Raw genomic sequence first — 14,855 nt, 5'->3', positions numbered from 1 at the left:
CTTTACCTGTAGTGCCTAAAGCACAATTTCTGACTTTACTCTCTTCCCTTTTGTTTGTTTTTGAACTATTATTTGTACTACAATTTCCACCTGAGCCCCCCTGCTCCCCCCTATTTACTAGTTTTAAAGTCCTTGTGACTGCCCTATTTATCCTTTCCACTAGGACCTGGCCCCAGACCGGTTCAGGTGGAGTGCGTCCCAATGGTACAGTTCCTTCCTGTTTCAATACTGGTGCTAGTGCCCCATGAAATGCAACCCCTCTTTCCCACACCACTCCTTTAGCCACGTGTTCACCTCCCTAATCAACTTATCCCTACACCAATTTTCACGTGGCTCAGGTAATAATCCAGAGATTATAACCCTTGAGGGCCTGTTCTTTAATTTAGCACCTAGTTCCTGGTACTTCTCAAACAGGACCTCTTGCCTACTCTTCCCTATTTTGTTGGTCCCAGCATGGACCACAACGACTGGATCCTCCCCCTCCCTCTCCAATATCCTTTCAAGCCAGTTCGAGATGTCCCTCACCCTGGCACCAGGTAAGCAACATACCATGTGGGACTCTCGATCTTGCTTACAAAGGATGCTATCTGTCCCCCTAATTATAGAATCCCCTACAACTACCACAACTACAACTCTCCTCCTCCCCCTCCCCTCTTTGGACAACCTCCTGCTCCAAAGTGCCATGGTCCGCATTCTGGCTGTCCTTCCGACAGTCTTTATCCTTATCCTCACAGGTAGCAAGTACATTGTACCTGTTGGATAGGATCAGTTTCTGTGGATCCTTGTTCTCTTTCTCACCTGAGTTCCCCTTACTCTGCACACTATCAGTCACACCAACCCCTTTCTGAACCTGCACCTCTCTGAGGTGTGACCGAGGTCTGAAGCAAACTGTCCAGATCCTCCTCTCCCTCCCTTATGTGTCGGAGTGTCTCCAACTCGCACCCCAGCTCAAAGAATCTGAAACAGAGAGATTGAGATTCCACAAGCTCCCACATAGAGTCATAATGGCACAGAAGGAGGCCATTCGGCCCATCAAGTCCGTGCCCGCTGTCTGTAGTGCAATCCAGTCAGTCCCACTCCCCCGCTCTATCCCCGTAGCCCTGCAAGTTTATTTCCCTCAAGTCCCTATCCAGTCTCCCCTTGAAAACATTGAGTGCCTCCACTTCCACCACTTCCATCGGCAGTGAATTCCAGGTCCTCACCACTCGCTGTGTAAAAAAGTTTTTCCTCACATCTTCCTGCATCTCTTGCCCAAAACCTTAAATCTGTGTCGCCTAGTCCTTGTACCATCAACTAGTGGGAACAGCTTTTCCGCGTCTAGCCTATCCAAACCAGTCATAATCTTGTACACCTCTATCAAATCACCCCTTAACCTCCTTTGCTCTAATGAAAACAAATCCAGCTTCTCCAAACCTGTCCTTGTAGCTAAGACCCCCCATCCCCGGAACCATTCTGGTAAATCTCCTCTGCACCCTCTCAAGGGCCGTCACATCCTTCCTAAAGTGTGATGACCAGAACTGGACACAATACATACTGCAGTCCAGACACACAACCTGCTTTGCCATATCTTAGTCTAACCTTTTATTTATTTATTTAATTTAATTAGTTAAAGTCTTTATTCAAACAATTATTTATAGTTATATTAATTAGTTTCTCTAGTTAAGTTATTTATTTAATAAAGTACGTTATAGTTTCCCAGCTCTTAGTTTAAACCACAGTCCTAGCTTAGAGAGAAAAAAAACGTTAATACTCACCAACCAATCACCTACCTGCTGTCCTGTGATGTCACTCCTTGTTTTTTTGTTGATTTTGAATTCGCCGAATGTATTCTTCCACTGCTGCCCGCTCTGCTCAGGTCCGCGCTGCCTCAGCCTCCCGCTCAGGTCCGCGCTGCCTCGACCTCCCGCTCCGCTCAGGTTCGCGCTGCCTCGACCTCCCGCTCCGCTCAGGTCCGCGCTGCCTCGGCCTCCCGCTCCGCTCTGGTCCGCGTTGCCTCGGCCTCCCGCTCCGCTCAGGCCCGCACTGCCTCGACCTCCCGCTCAGCTCCGCACTGCCTCGGCCTCCCGCTCCGCTCAGGTCCGCGCTGACTCCCGCTCGGTTCAGGTCCGCACTGCCTTGGCCTCCCGCTCCGCTCAGGTCCGCACTGCCTCGACCTCCCGCTCCGCTCAGGTCCGCACTGCCTCGGCCTCCCGCTCCGCTCAGGTCCGCACTGACTCCCGCTCTGCTCGGGTCCGCACTGTCTCGGCCTCCCGCTCCGCTCAGCTCCGCACTGCCTCGGCCTCCCGCTCCGCTCAGGTCTGAACTGCCTCGGACTCCTGCCCCGCTCAGCTCTGCGCTGCCTCGGCCTCCCGCTCCGTTCAGGTCCGCGCTGACTCCTGCTCCGCTCAGGTCTGTGCTGCCTCGGCCTCCCGCTCCATTCAGGTCCGCGCTGACTCCTGCTCCGCTCAGGTCTGTGCTGCCTCGGCCTCCCGCTCCGCTCAGGTCCGCGCTGACTCCCGCTCCGCTCAGGTCTGTGCTGCCTCGGCTTCTTGCTCCGCTCAGGTCCGCGCTGCCTCGGACTCCAGCTCCACTCAGGTCCGCGCTGCCTCGGACTCCTGCCCCGCTCAGGTCCGCGCTGCCTCGACCTCCCGCTCCGCTCAGCTCCGCACTGCCTCGGCCTCCCGCTCCGCTCAGCTCCGCACTGCCTCGGCCTCCCGCTCCGCTCAGGTCTGAACTGCCTCGGACTCCTGCCCCGCTCAGCTCTGCGCTGCCTCGGCCTCCCGCTCCGCTCAGGTCTGAACTGCCTCGGACTCCTGCCCCGCTCAGCTCTGCGCTGCCTCGGCCTCCCGCTCCATTCAGGTCCGCGCTGACTCCTGCTCCGCTCAGGTCTGTGCTGCCTCGGCCTCCCGCTCCGCTCAGGTCCGCGCTGACTCCCGCTCCGCTCAGGTCTGTGCTGCCTCGGCTTCTTGCTCCGCTCAGGTCCGCGCTGCCTCGGACTCCAGCTCCACTCAGGTCCGCGCTGCCTCGGACTCCTGCCCTGCTCAGGTCCGCGCTGCCTCGACCTCCCGCTCCGCTCAGGTCCGCGCTGCCTCGGACTCCCGCTCTGCTCAGGTCCGCGCTGCCTCGACCTCCCGCTCCGCTCAGGTCCGCGCTGCCTCGGACTCCCGCTCTGCTCAGGTCCGCGCTGCCTCGACCTCCCGCTCCGCTCAGGTCCGCGCTGCCTCGGACTCCCGCTCTGCTCAGGTCTGCACTGCCTCGGACTCCTGCTCCGTTTGTATTCTTCCTCCACTGCTGCCGGCTCTGCTCAGGTTCGCGCTGCCTTGTACTCCCGCCCCGCTCAGGTCCGCGCTGCCTCGGCCTCCCGCTCTGCTCAGGTCTGTGCTGCCTCGGACTCCCGCTCTGCTCAGGTCTGCGCTGCCTTGGACTCCCGCTCCGTTTGTATTCTTCCTCCGCTGCTGCCGGCTCCGCTCAGGTCCACCAAGAATCTGACTAGTGATGTGCCACAGGGATCTGTGTTGGGGCCTCAACTATTCACTGTATTTATTAACGACTTAGATGGCGGGATAGAGAGCCACATAACCAAGTTCTCCGATGACACAAAGATAGACAGCATTGTGAGCAGTGTATATGGAAGCATAAAATTACAAAGAGATATTAATAGTTTAAGTGAATGGGCAAAACTGTGGCAAATGGATTTCAATATAGGTCATCCACTTTGGGCCTTAAAAGGATAGATCAGAGTACTTTCTAAATGGTGAAAGGGTAGAAGCAGTGGAGGTCCAAAGAGACTTGGGATTCCATGTACACAGACAATTAAAATGTCATGGATAGGTACAAAAAATAAGCAAGACGGCTAATGGAATGCTGGACTTTATATCTAGAGGAAATACAAAAGCAAAATACTGTGGATGCTGGAAATCGGAAATAAAAACAGAAAATGCTGGAAATACTTAGCAGGTCAGGCAGCATCCGTGGAGAGAGAAACAGAGCTAATGTTTCAGGTTGATGACCTCTTCCGCAAACGGCAATTGATGCTAGAACAATTGTTAATTTTAAATCGGAGATTGATGGATTTCTGTCAACCAAAGGTATTATGGGATATAGGACAAAGGCGGGTTATATAGAGTTAGGTCACATATCAGCCATGATCTCACTGAATGGCGCAACAGGCTTGAGGGGCTGAATGGCCTACTCCTGTTCCTCTGTTCTTACAAACTGTAACAACTTTTAATACTGAGCAACAATATCGAGCTGTGCTGACCCAACTTGGGGAAATTTCGATGCATGCAGTGGAGCTGGTAAGTGCCCTGACCAGAAAGAAATTCCGATTGAAAACTACCTCCAACACGGTATAAAAACAGAAAATGTTGGAAACACTCAACAGGTCAGGCAGCATCTGTGGAGAGAGAAACAGAGCTAATGTTTCAGGCCGATGACCTTTCACCAGAAATCAACGTGGTGTTGTGGGACTGCTGGTGGGTAAGAATAATGATGACCTATCTGTTTGGCAGTGGTGTTGAATCACCTAAGTAGTGGACATCCCACTCTAGGAGGATCTTGTGGAAGGCTGTACTAACTGTAACTACTAGAGCACATTGGGGTCTATTAGCAGTATTATTAGTCTATGTAGCTTACTTATCTGTAATGAAATAAAATGTTTTAATTTAAAGTTTTTGATTGTACAGACCAAAAGTACCAATACTATCTTGGGCTTCAATAAGTAATTAAAAGCAATTTGTAGCCATACTCTTTGCACAGCATTACATAGCATGCCAATTATGCACGACAATTATAGAGCTGAGAACTATAATTTCAGCTAGAGCTGCTTCTTTATCCTACTGAGCTGATGATTTTTTATACCACCTAATTTTTGTTACAGCTGTACTAAGACCATTTAGTTGGGACATCTGAAAGGAAAAGCTTAGCCAGATCAGCAATGTCCTCAGGCAGAATAGGAGAGGCAGGAACAAACAGGCTTGGCTCATAGGTTTTTTGTGTGGAACTATTTGAAGCACAGAGAATCAGCTCAATAAATGTGCCTTTTGATAACAAAGTTCAACTGACATGATTATTTTTTCAGTTCTGAAGAAAGGACCGCATCTGAAATGTTAAGTTTGTCTGTTCTCTCCACATTGCTGACTAATCTGCTGTATGCTTCCAGCATTTTCTGTTTTTGTTTTGGATTTCCAGCGGTCTGCAATAATTTGCTGTTTACTTATTCAGTTTAACTATTCTCCCTCATCCATTATCCTATTATGACAAAAAAAGTGTATATGTGCCTGTGCTTTTAATCTGTGCACTGGAAGTAGAAAAAACACCGAGAGGCTCCTTCGAGTACTTGATGCTGTTTTCTTTCTCATAGGCCAATATTTACGATCAGAGGCTTCCCACGGGCGGACGCCTCCAAACTGCAAAATGTCTACAAAAGTATCTGGTGGCCCAGGAGGTACGGAGACTTGCGATCCTGGGCCTCTCCGGGTACGCGCGGGCAGAGCCCCATGTATCCCAGGGGCGCAGGTGGTTCATAGGCGCTCCTGGGATCACGTGGGCCGGCCCAACCAATAAAAGAAGGGAATCCCCATTCATACTTTTGACAGTATTTTGACATAGTACTTACAGCACAAAAACAGGCCATTTGGCCCAACAGGTCCACACTGGTAAAATGAATGGTGGGAAAATTGGCTTCTCTGAAGGTTGTGGACTCCTTGCTGGAGAACGGTTCCACCGACACGAGTTGCCCACTGGTACTTAAGGTGGCTGACAAGTTAGCAGGCTGTTTGACTGTAGGGAGCATCACAGACAAGACTAATCCCATTCTCGACTGATATCCACGTACACAATTCTGATAGCGGATGGTGGCTAGCAACCAGCATCAGTTGCCATGCAGCAGAATTGTAAACCCGTTCTTTAGAAATGGGTTAGGATTTTACAGCACATAGTGCATAGAAGAGATATTTCCCTCTTGTCCAGTGATTAACCTGTATTTTGTTGCTATGCTATCAATTTTATCACTTTCTATCAAAAGGGCTAAAAGGGTTACACCATGAGGACAGATTGCATAGACTAAACTCATATGCCCTTGAGTATAAAAGATTAAGGGGTGATCTAATTGAGGTGTTTAAGATGATTAAAGGATTTGTCCTGATAGAGAGAAACTATGTCCTCTGGTGGGGGAGTCCAAGACAAGGTGCCATAATCTTAAAATGAGATCCCGGCCATTCAGGGGTGATGTCAGGAAGCACTTCTTCACACAAAAGGTAGTGGAAATTTGAAACTCTCTCCCCCAAAAAGCTGTTGAAGCTAGATCAATTGAAAAATTCATAACTGAGATTGATAGATTTTTGTTAGTTAAGGTTATCAAGGGATATGCAACCAAAGTAGGTACATGGAGTTAAGATATAGGTCAGCCAAGGTCTAATTCAATGGCAGAATAGGCTTGAGGGGCTGAAAGGCTTACGAACATACGAATTAGGAGCAAGAGTAGGCCATTCTGCCCTTCATGGCTGATCTGATTACTCCACATTCCCGCCTACCCCCGACAACTTTTCAGCCCCTTGCTTACCAAGAATCTATCTATCTCTGCCTTAAAAATATTCAAAAACTCTGCTTCCACTGCCCTCTGAGGAAGAGAGTTCCAAAGACTCACGACCCTCTGTGAGAAAAAATTTCTCCTCATCTCTGTCTTAAATGGGCGACCCCTTATTTTTAAACAGTGACCCCTAGTTCTAGATTCTCCCACAAGAGGAAACATCCTCTCCACATCCACCCTGTCCAGACCCCTCAGGATCTTATATGTTTCAATCAAGTCACCTCTTACTCTTCTAAACTCCAGCGGATACAAGCCGAGCCTGTCCAGCCTTTCCTCATAAGACAACCCACCCATTCCAGGTATTAGTCTAGTAAACCTTTTCTGAACTGCTTCCAACGCATTTACATCATTCCTTAAATAAGGAGACCAATACTGTACACAGTACTCCAGATGTGGTCTCACCAATGCCCTGTATAACTGAAGCATAACCTCCCTACTTTTGTATTCAATTCCCCTTGCAATAAACAATAACATTCTATTAGCTTTCCTAATTACTTGCTGTACCTGCATACTAACCTTTTGCGATTCATGCACTAGGACACCCAGATCCCTCTGCATCTCAGAGCTCTGCAATCTCTCACCATTTAGATAATATATTTATTTTTTATTCTTCCTGCCAAAATGGACAACTTCACATTTTCCCACATTATACTCCATTTGCCAGATCTTTGCCCACTCACTTAACCTATCTATATCCCTTTGTAGCCTCCTTATGTCTTCTTCACAATTTACTTTCCTACCTATCTTTGTGTCATCAGCAAATTTAGCAACCATACCTTCGGTCCCTTCATCCAAGTCATTTATATAAATTGTAAAAAGTTGAGGCCCCAGCACTGTGGCATCCCTGTGGCACATCACTCGTTACATCTTGCCAATCAAAAAATTACGCCTGTTCCTATGTTTCTATGGCTGTAGCTGATGTGCATTTTTTAAATTTAATTTCAGGGCTTGAAGCAGAAGAAATTGAAGCTGGCAAAATGACTTCTACCGAATCAATTTCATTACCACGCGGTCAATCAACTGAAGAGGTGACACATCCAGTAATTTCCAAGATTCACGTAGTGCACATTCATATTGATGTGACAGGAAATGATGGCACAGAAGGCAGTGGAGAGTTTGACTTGGATCCATTTGTGTTTGAAGCACAAGTACCAACAGCAGCCACAATGGAGGATGTCCCTCCATCACTCAGCTTTATTAATGGGAAGAGCCGGATGGAATTTGACCCCCCATATAATAAATTAAATGGGGAGGAAGCAAGGGGAGACCAAGTGGAAAGTGTATCACCCACCATAAGTGCAATACAAGATATGGATATTACAGAAAAACACAGTGATAGCAAGGCTCATTTAACGATTGGAAGTGAAATTGTTGGAACGCAGGAACTAGGAATCTCCACTGAGAGACTGAAAATAGTTTCTACCGGCAAAGAACCTGAAATTCTAGGAGTTACAGAAGACCCAACAAAAATTCATTCAGGGGTAGATGATAGTTTTGATGGAGAACACTGGATCATCTCATCAGTCACACAGGATGCCCATTCAACCAGAGTAATTTCAGTGACGGAAACATTGGAAGAAAAGCATCAGCATCGTGTGGTTGTTACAACTGCATCAAAGGACATTGGTTCACGTACAACTGAAGCAAGGACTACAGCAGATGAAACAGTGGTCTTACTAACAGAAAGGACAGAAGTCTCAGCATCTGCAGAAATTGTTATTCCAACACACACAGCAGAAATGCGCCTGCATTCCACTGAGACTGAGGATAGCACAACACTAAAAGCATTTGGTAGCGAAGAGGTTGAGAGTTCTGGTGAAGGAAATGAAACTATTAGTGGTGCAGTTTCAGATACTTTGAGGGAAACGACTACAGAAACAGTTATTGTAAAGAAACCAGAAACACATTCAGAAATTTCTGAGAAAGCATCAATCCTAGAAACAGCAACACCGACTGAAATATACACCGATACTTTGCCCACATCTACTCCATTTACAGCTGATGAGGGTTCTGGTGGTGAAATGGCTGGCTCTGTGTCTGACACTAAGTTAACTGTATCCAGCATCACTGTCTCATCTCTAACCGAGGGAGCTCAGAGAAATATTGGACATGCTGTTCAAGGGACTGTTCCAGAAAGTATGCAAATAGAAACCAAAGATGTGCCAGTGGCAGAATCATCTGGCAGTAGAGATGGCAAGACATCAAAACCAGAAGAAAGTATGGAGGAGCAAAAACATGAAATAGAATTAATTACACCAACCAAAGTGACGACTATCAGATTTGGCAGCATAAGTGACAAACCTGAATTAGATTCCCCTGCAGTGTCGAAACCCAGAGAGAAGGAAATACAATACATCAAGGAGATTAAAGAAGGCACAAGCACAATGACTACATTTATAGGTGTAGAAGGTTCAGGTGAAGCTTCCGGCAGTGAGTCTATTACTTTATCACTTACAGGTGTGTCTACATTGATTGGTGAGAAGGAAACCCAAAACACATTCACTTCAGTCACAACGAAAGCAGTGGATGAGGGCGTTCCAGATGTTATTACACCTGGAACTGACAGAGAAGCTGGAGTATCCACCCTGGCAACTATGGAGACAATCACAAAGATGGAAAAAATGACAGAAAAGGTACATATTAAACCTTCTGAAGAATCCAGAAAAACAGAAACAAAAGTCCCTCCATTTTCATATGTTGAAGGTTCTGGTGTTGAAATATTTAGCATCACACAAGCTGTCCGGCTAGTTCCAGATGTTTCTACTTTAGAAATGAGCAGCCGTGTAGTTCCAGTGACTAGAAAAACTGCATTGGATGGGGAAACCCTCCATACTACTGCTACAGCTGCAACCGTGACAGAGGCTGAAATATCCACATCTGGATTAGCAGAGACCATTTCTGAAATGGAAGAATTACTGGTAAAAGCACACACACAACCGGCAGACAAATCTCCAGCAACAATTTTGGTTGGTGAGAAGGAAACCAGTGATACATTAGTGTCAATCACAACCAAATCAATGGATGAGGGAGTTCCCCAGGCTCCTGTTACACCGACAATTCAAGAGCAGTCTCAAGACTTCACATCAGAAGCAATAAAAGCGACCACAGAGATCAAAAAATCTCCACCAACTGAGGAAACCATAAGAATAGAGAAAGAGGGTGTGGCTCCTTTTTCAGATATAGAGAGTTCTGGTGAAGAAATATTTAACATCACAGAAGCTGTCCGGCTAATTCCAGATGTTTCTACTTTAGAAATGAGCAGCCGTGTAGTTCCAGTGACTAGAAAAACACCATTGGATGGGGAAACCCTCCATACTACTGCTACAGCTGCAGCCGAGAGAAGTGTTGAAATATCCACATCTGGGTTACCAGTGACGATTTCGGAAATGGAAGAATTACTGGTAAAAGCACACACACAACTGGCAGACAAACCTCCAGCAACAATTTTGGTTGGTGAGAAGGAAACCAGTGATACATTAGTGTCAATCACAACCAAATCAATGGATGAGGGAGTTCTCCAGGCTACTGTTACACCGACAATTCAAGAGAAGTCTCGAGAATCCACATCAGAAGCAATAAAAGTGACCACAGAGATCGAAAAACTGCCAGAAAAAGAGGCTACAGATTCTTCTGAGAAATCTCCACCAACTGAGGAAACCAGAAAAACAGAGGAAGAGGGTGTGGCTCCTTTTTCAGACATAGAGATTTCTGGTGACGAAGTACTTCACATCACACAAGCTGTCCGGCTAGTTCCAGATGTTTCTACTTTAGAAATGAGCAGCCGTGTAGTTCCAGTGAGTAGAAAAACTTCATTGGATGGGGAAACCCTCCATACTACAGCTACAGCTGCAACCGAGACAGAGGCTGAAATATCCACATCTGGGTTACCAGTGATGATTTCGGAAATGGAAGAATTACTGGTAAAAGCACACACACAACTGGCAGACAAATCTCCAGCAACAATTTTGTTTGGTGAGAAGGAAACCAGTGATACATTAGTGTCAATCACAACCAAATCAATGGATGAGGGAATTCCCCAGGCTACTGTTACTCTGACAATTCAAGAGCAGTCTCAAGAATCCACATCAGAAGCAATAAAAGCGACCACAGAGATCGAAAAACCTCCACCAACTGAGGAGACCATAACAATAGAGAAAGAGGGTGTGGCTCCTTTTTCAGACATAGAGAGTTCTGGTGACGAAGTACTTCACATCACACAAGTTGTCCGGCTAATTCCAGATGTTTCTACTTTAGAAATGAGCAGCCGTGTAGTTCCAGTGACTAGAAAAACATCATTGGATGGGGAAACCCTCCATACTACTGCTACAGCTGCAGCTGAGAGAAGTGTTGAAGTATCCACATCTGGGTTACCAGTGACGATTTCGGAAATGGAAGAATTACTGGTAAAAGCACACACACAACTGGCAGACAAATCTCCAGCAACAATTTTGTTTGGTGAGAAGGAAACCAGTGATACATTAGTGTCAATCACAACCAAATCAATGGATGAGGGAGTTCCCCAGGCTACTGTTACACCGACAATTCAAGAGAAGTCTCGAGAATCCACATCAGAAGCAATAAAAGTGACCACAGAGATCGAAAAACTGCCAGAAAAAGAGGCTACAGATTCTTCTGAGAAATCTCCACCAACTGAGGAAACCAGAAAAACAGAGGAAGAGGGTGGAACTCCTTTTTCAGATATAGAGAGTTCTGGTGAAGACTCAGCTGACAAGCTATTCACAGAGGTTTCCGTTTCAGAAATGAGTAGCAGTGTAACATTAATGACTACAAGAGTTTCAGTAGATGAGGGAGCTTCCCATGCTGCACGTGAGGAAGTGATGTTTACAAAGGCAAAACTATCCATAAAATCCTCATCTGAAGAGTCCACTACATCAACAAAAGAGATAGCCACTGAACTTCACTCTGTGGAAGTTGAAAGTTCAGGAGAAGAAATTTTCAGCACTGCAACTGTTCTGAGATTAGTCACAGTTGCTTCCGATTTAGATAATGAAAATAAGACTAGTGTTTTCACATCAGAACCTGTCGAACAAATCATGGTGACCAAGTATCAAACAGGAAAACTATCCACAGAGTCTTTAACTGGAATTGCAAATGAAAGCAAGGAACTTGGGAAAATTGAGCGGGAGCCAGAGACAGGTACAATGGCACTGAAACTGGAATTAGTGCCAGAAGAAAGTGCTGAAGAAACAGATGTTGATCAAGACCATGCTTCAGGATCTGGTTACTCTGAATATGGAGGAGACAGTGAAAGCGAAGAAGACTCGAGCGAAGGGACAACTGACAGCAAAATGCAGAGAGCTAACAAAATTATGGGAGTAGGCTTAAACACAACTGTTCCATTAAATGAGCAGGAAAGCTCTGGTGAAGGTATTCATAGAATAGAATCCCTATCAGAAGGGGAAGTTCAACCAACTACTGTGGCTCTACATGAAGAAAGAAGTGACGTGTCCACATCAAAAGCACTAGAGAAAATTGAGATTACTGGTGAACCGCAATCAAAACCATCAGTAGAATACCCTAGGCAGTCACCAACTTCCCGGGAACAAGTCATAGATGATAATGAAGGAAGCAGAAGAACAGTCATTCCTTTTACTGAAGAAGAAAGTTCTGGTGAATTAACAGAGACTAAGCTTGACATCAAATTTACTACTACTGTTTCTGCTCTGACTAGTGAAGTGTTCTTAGCAAAAGAACCTCAAGTATTTGTTAGTAGTACTCATGTAAAGGAAATCTCACCGGTAACTACTGAAACTCCTGTTTCAACCGAAAGAGTAAAGGACACATTTCAACCTAAGTTAGTTCATAGGCCAAGCATCAAAGTAGTTGATGAAACTAATTACACACAACAAATAATTCATAGCACTGTAAGCAGTAAAGTGGATCCTAAAACATTTGAAACATTGCTAAAAACAGTTAAAGCAGAGCTAAAAGAAACCCAAGAGGGAACTGTAAAAACTGATGGCAAGACACCAGGAACACCAGCCATTGTTCTTGATGGGGAAGATGACCGACTGCCAGAAGATAAAATTACAGATAGTCCTCTTGTACCTCAAAATATTAGTGTAATTTACATTAATGGTAAGAAAAATGGAATCAGTATTATAGAGGAACAGGAATTTGGAACTACCACAGTATCAGATTTTATATTTGATGTTGACAATAAATTAAGATATGGGAAAGAAGAAATTGAAGTAAAAACTGTTGAGGCGTTCCCAACTCATTTGCCAACTCATAATGTTACAAAAAGATTGGAAATTGTCCAAACTGAGGCAGTGAAGTACATTGCCACTGAAGTCTTCAATAATATACCTGAGACAGATGCCGATGGATCTGGGGATTTGTCTTCACCTTTAATCACAGTAGCACCAGAACAAAAAAGAATAATCGGCACAACTGGCACAAAAGTTTCCTTGGATATAATTGGAAAAGACATGCATGAACTACAGACAGAGAAGGACATATTGCCATTATTTACAAGTACAATTTTACCACAACAGGTTGAAAACACCTCTCTGGAAACTGTATCTATTTCATCCACTGAAGGCACCTGGGAGAATGTGCTGCGAATAGTTCCAGGTAAAGAAGAGGGTGAGATACATACATCCACGGTGCAGACTTCTTTGAAGGATGTAGATGGTCCAAGTACATTTTCAGAAAAATCAATTACATATCAAATGGTCAATGATTCAAAGGCCCGTGCAAGTGTCCTACCCACTGAAGGATCTATTATTCATATGAGAGAACATGAGAAGGACATCGAAGGCTCACCAGTATCCAGCTTATTCCAAGAGGAATTTTCTGGAGATGACATTTTAAGTACTGAAGGTAAAACATTTACCCGCTTGCCAGATAAGGCCGTCCCTTCTACGCAGACTTCATCTCAACTTGATTTAAAAATTACTAACACAGAAAGTTTACCAACAAAAGCAACTTCTGTGTATTCTTCTGAAGAGCAGGCTCTGATTTTGACGCAAATACCTACAGAACTTGCTGATGTATCGACGAATAACTTAATCTTATCATCTGCACAAATTACTAAATATGCAGAAGAAAGTATATCAACAGTGCTGCCTGAAAAGAAGCACGAGGAAGAATTTATAAAAATTGCGACCGCACAACCAACAACACTGGGAATTAAATTGGAAGAACTGGAAAGTTTGCCTTCACCATCGACCTTTGCCAATGTTTCTACAAAAGAAGAAATAGTAGCAAGTCAGATAATTATACAACCAACTATTAGTTACAAAGAGTTTTCACAGACAATGGACAAGAGGACTGAGGAGAGTGTGGCTAAAACAACATCTTCATTAGAATTCGCTGTGAAATTACAACTAGTAGAAAGTTCTGCAACGCCCTCAGTCCCCATCAAAACACTTGAAACAGAATCACTCGCATCACAAACAACTGCTTACCCAAGCACTGGCCATAACACTTCTTTACCTGAATCTGAAGGACATGCTGAAGAACATGTTATAGGAACAATACTGCCACCAGATCCACACAGTGCCACACTTGGAAAGGTAGAGGCTTCACCAGCACAAAATATTTATGTTGAAATTTCTAAAGGGACTGCAGTCAGTGCTACACCTTTATGGCTATCTACAGAAAAGGCTGAAAAGTATATTACAGAACCTGTCAGAGTCACAACAGTATCATCTTCTTTACACGAGAGCTCTTCACAGGAGCTGAAATTATTTGTTAAGGAAGATCTCAAAGGTACAACAGTAGTGTCACTTCAAACTGATACAAAATTAAAGGAAGTCAAGACGGCTCCTTCAATACCTACTTCATCTTCTGTAGGACAACCTCTAATAAGTGGCACTGACATCCACACAGGTGTTCCTCCATCATCACCGCCCGACCGACCAAAAGACTGGAGGTCTACACAAACAGCTCAACTATTGGCAAAGAGCACTGAGGATTCTGGTAAAATTATCTTTGATTGGATACAAACTGACATCAAAACAACTGAAACAACACTGGCATCGACAGCTCGATCGAAGATCACCTCTGAAATTGAGCCTTGGGAACATAGTGAAACTGGTGAACCAATAATTGATGGTGAGCCAGACGATGGTGAGACAGTTCATGTACCAGGTATGAAATATCAGTCAGAATACCTCTTCCTCCAGATTTTTAATGTCAAATGGTGCTGCAAAGATAAATACTGTATTGAACATATTTTGTGTGATTATCACATTACTTTTGGTAATTTATATTCCCAAATGTTTTTACTTTAAGGGACACTTTCCAAATGAGCATTCCT

At 45.0% G+C, this 14,855-nt stretch overlaps 1 protein-coding gene across 1 annotated transcript in view; it reads left to right on the top strand.

The window, feature by feature from the left end:
• Positions 1 to 14,855, top strand: part of LOC147124561 (versican core protein-like) — a 210,971-nt gene that overhangs the window by 131,030 nt on the left and 65,086 nt on the right. The window contains exon 9 of the mRNA XM_085989372.1: positions 7,514 to 14,686. Coding sequence (XP_085845498.1) covers positions 7,514 to 14,686 — 7,173 coding nt within the window. The remainder of the gene's footprint in view (positions 1 to 7,513; positions 14,687 to 14,855) is intronic.

This window comes from Somniosus microcephalus, chromosome 1, assembly GCF_052327205.1.
Source record: "Somniosus microcephalus isolate GS21.2 chromosome 1, FLI_Smic_1.0, whole genome shotgun sequence".
Taxonomy (NCBI): domain Eukaryota; kingdom Metazoa; phylum Chordata; class Chondrichthyes; order Squaliformes; family Somniosidae; genus Somniosus; species Somniosus microcephalus.
This window is presented reverse-complemented; position numbering and strand designations above follow the sequence as displayed.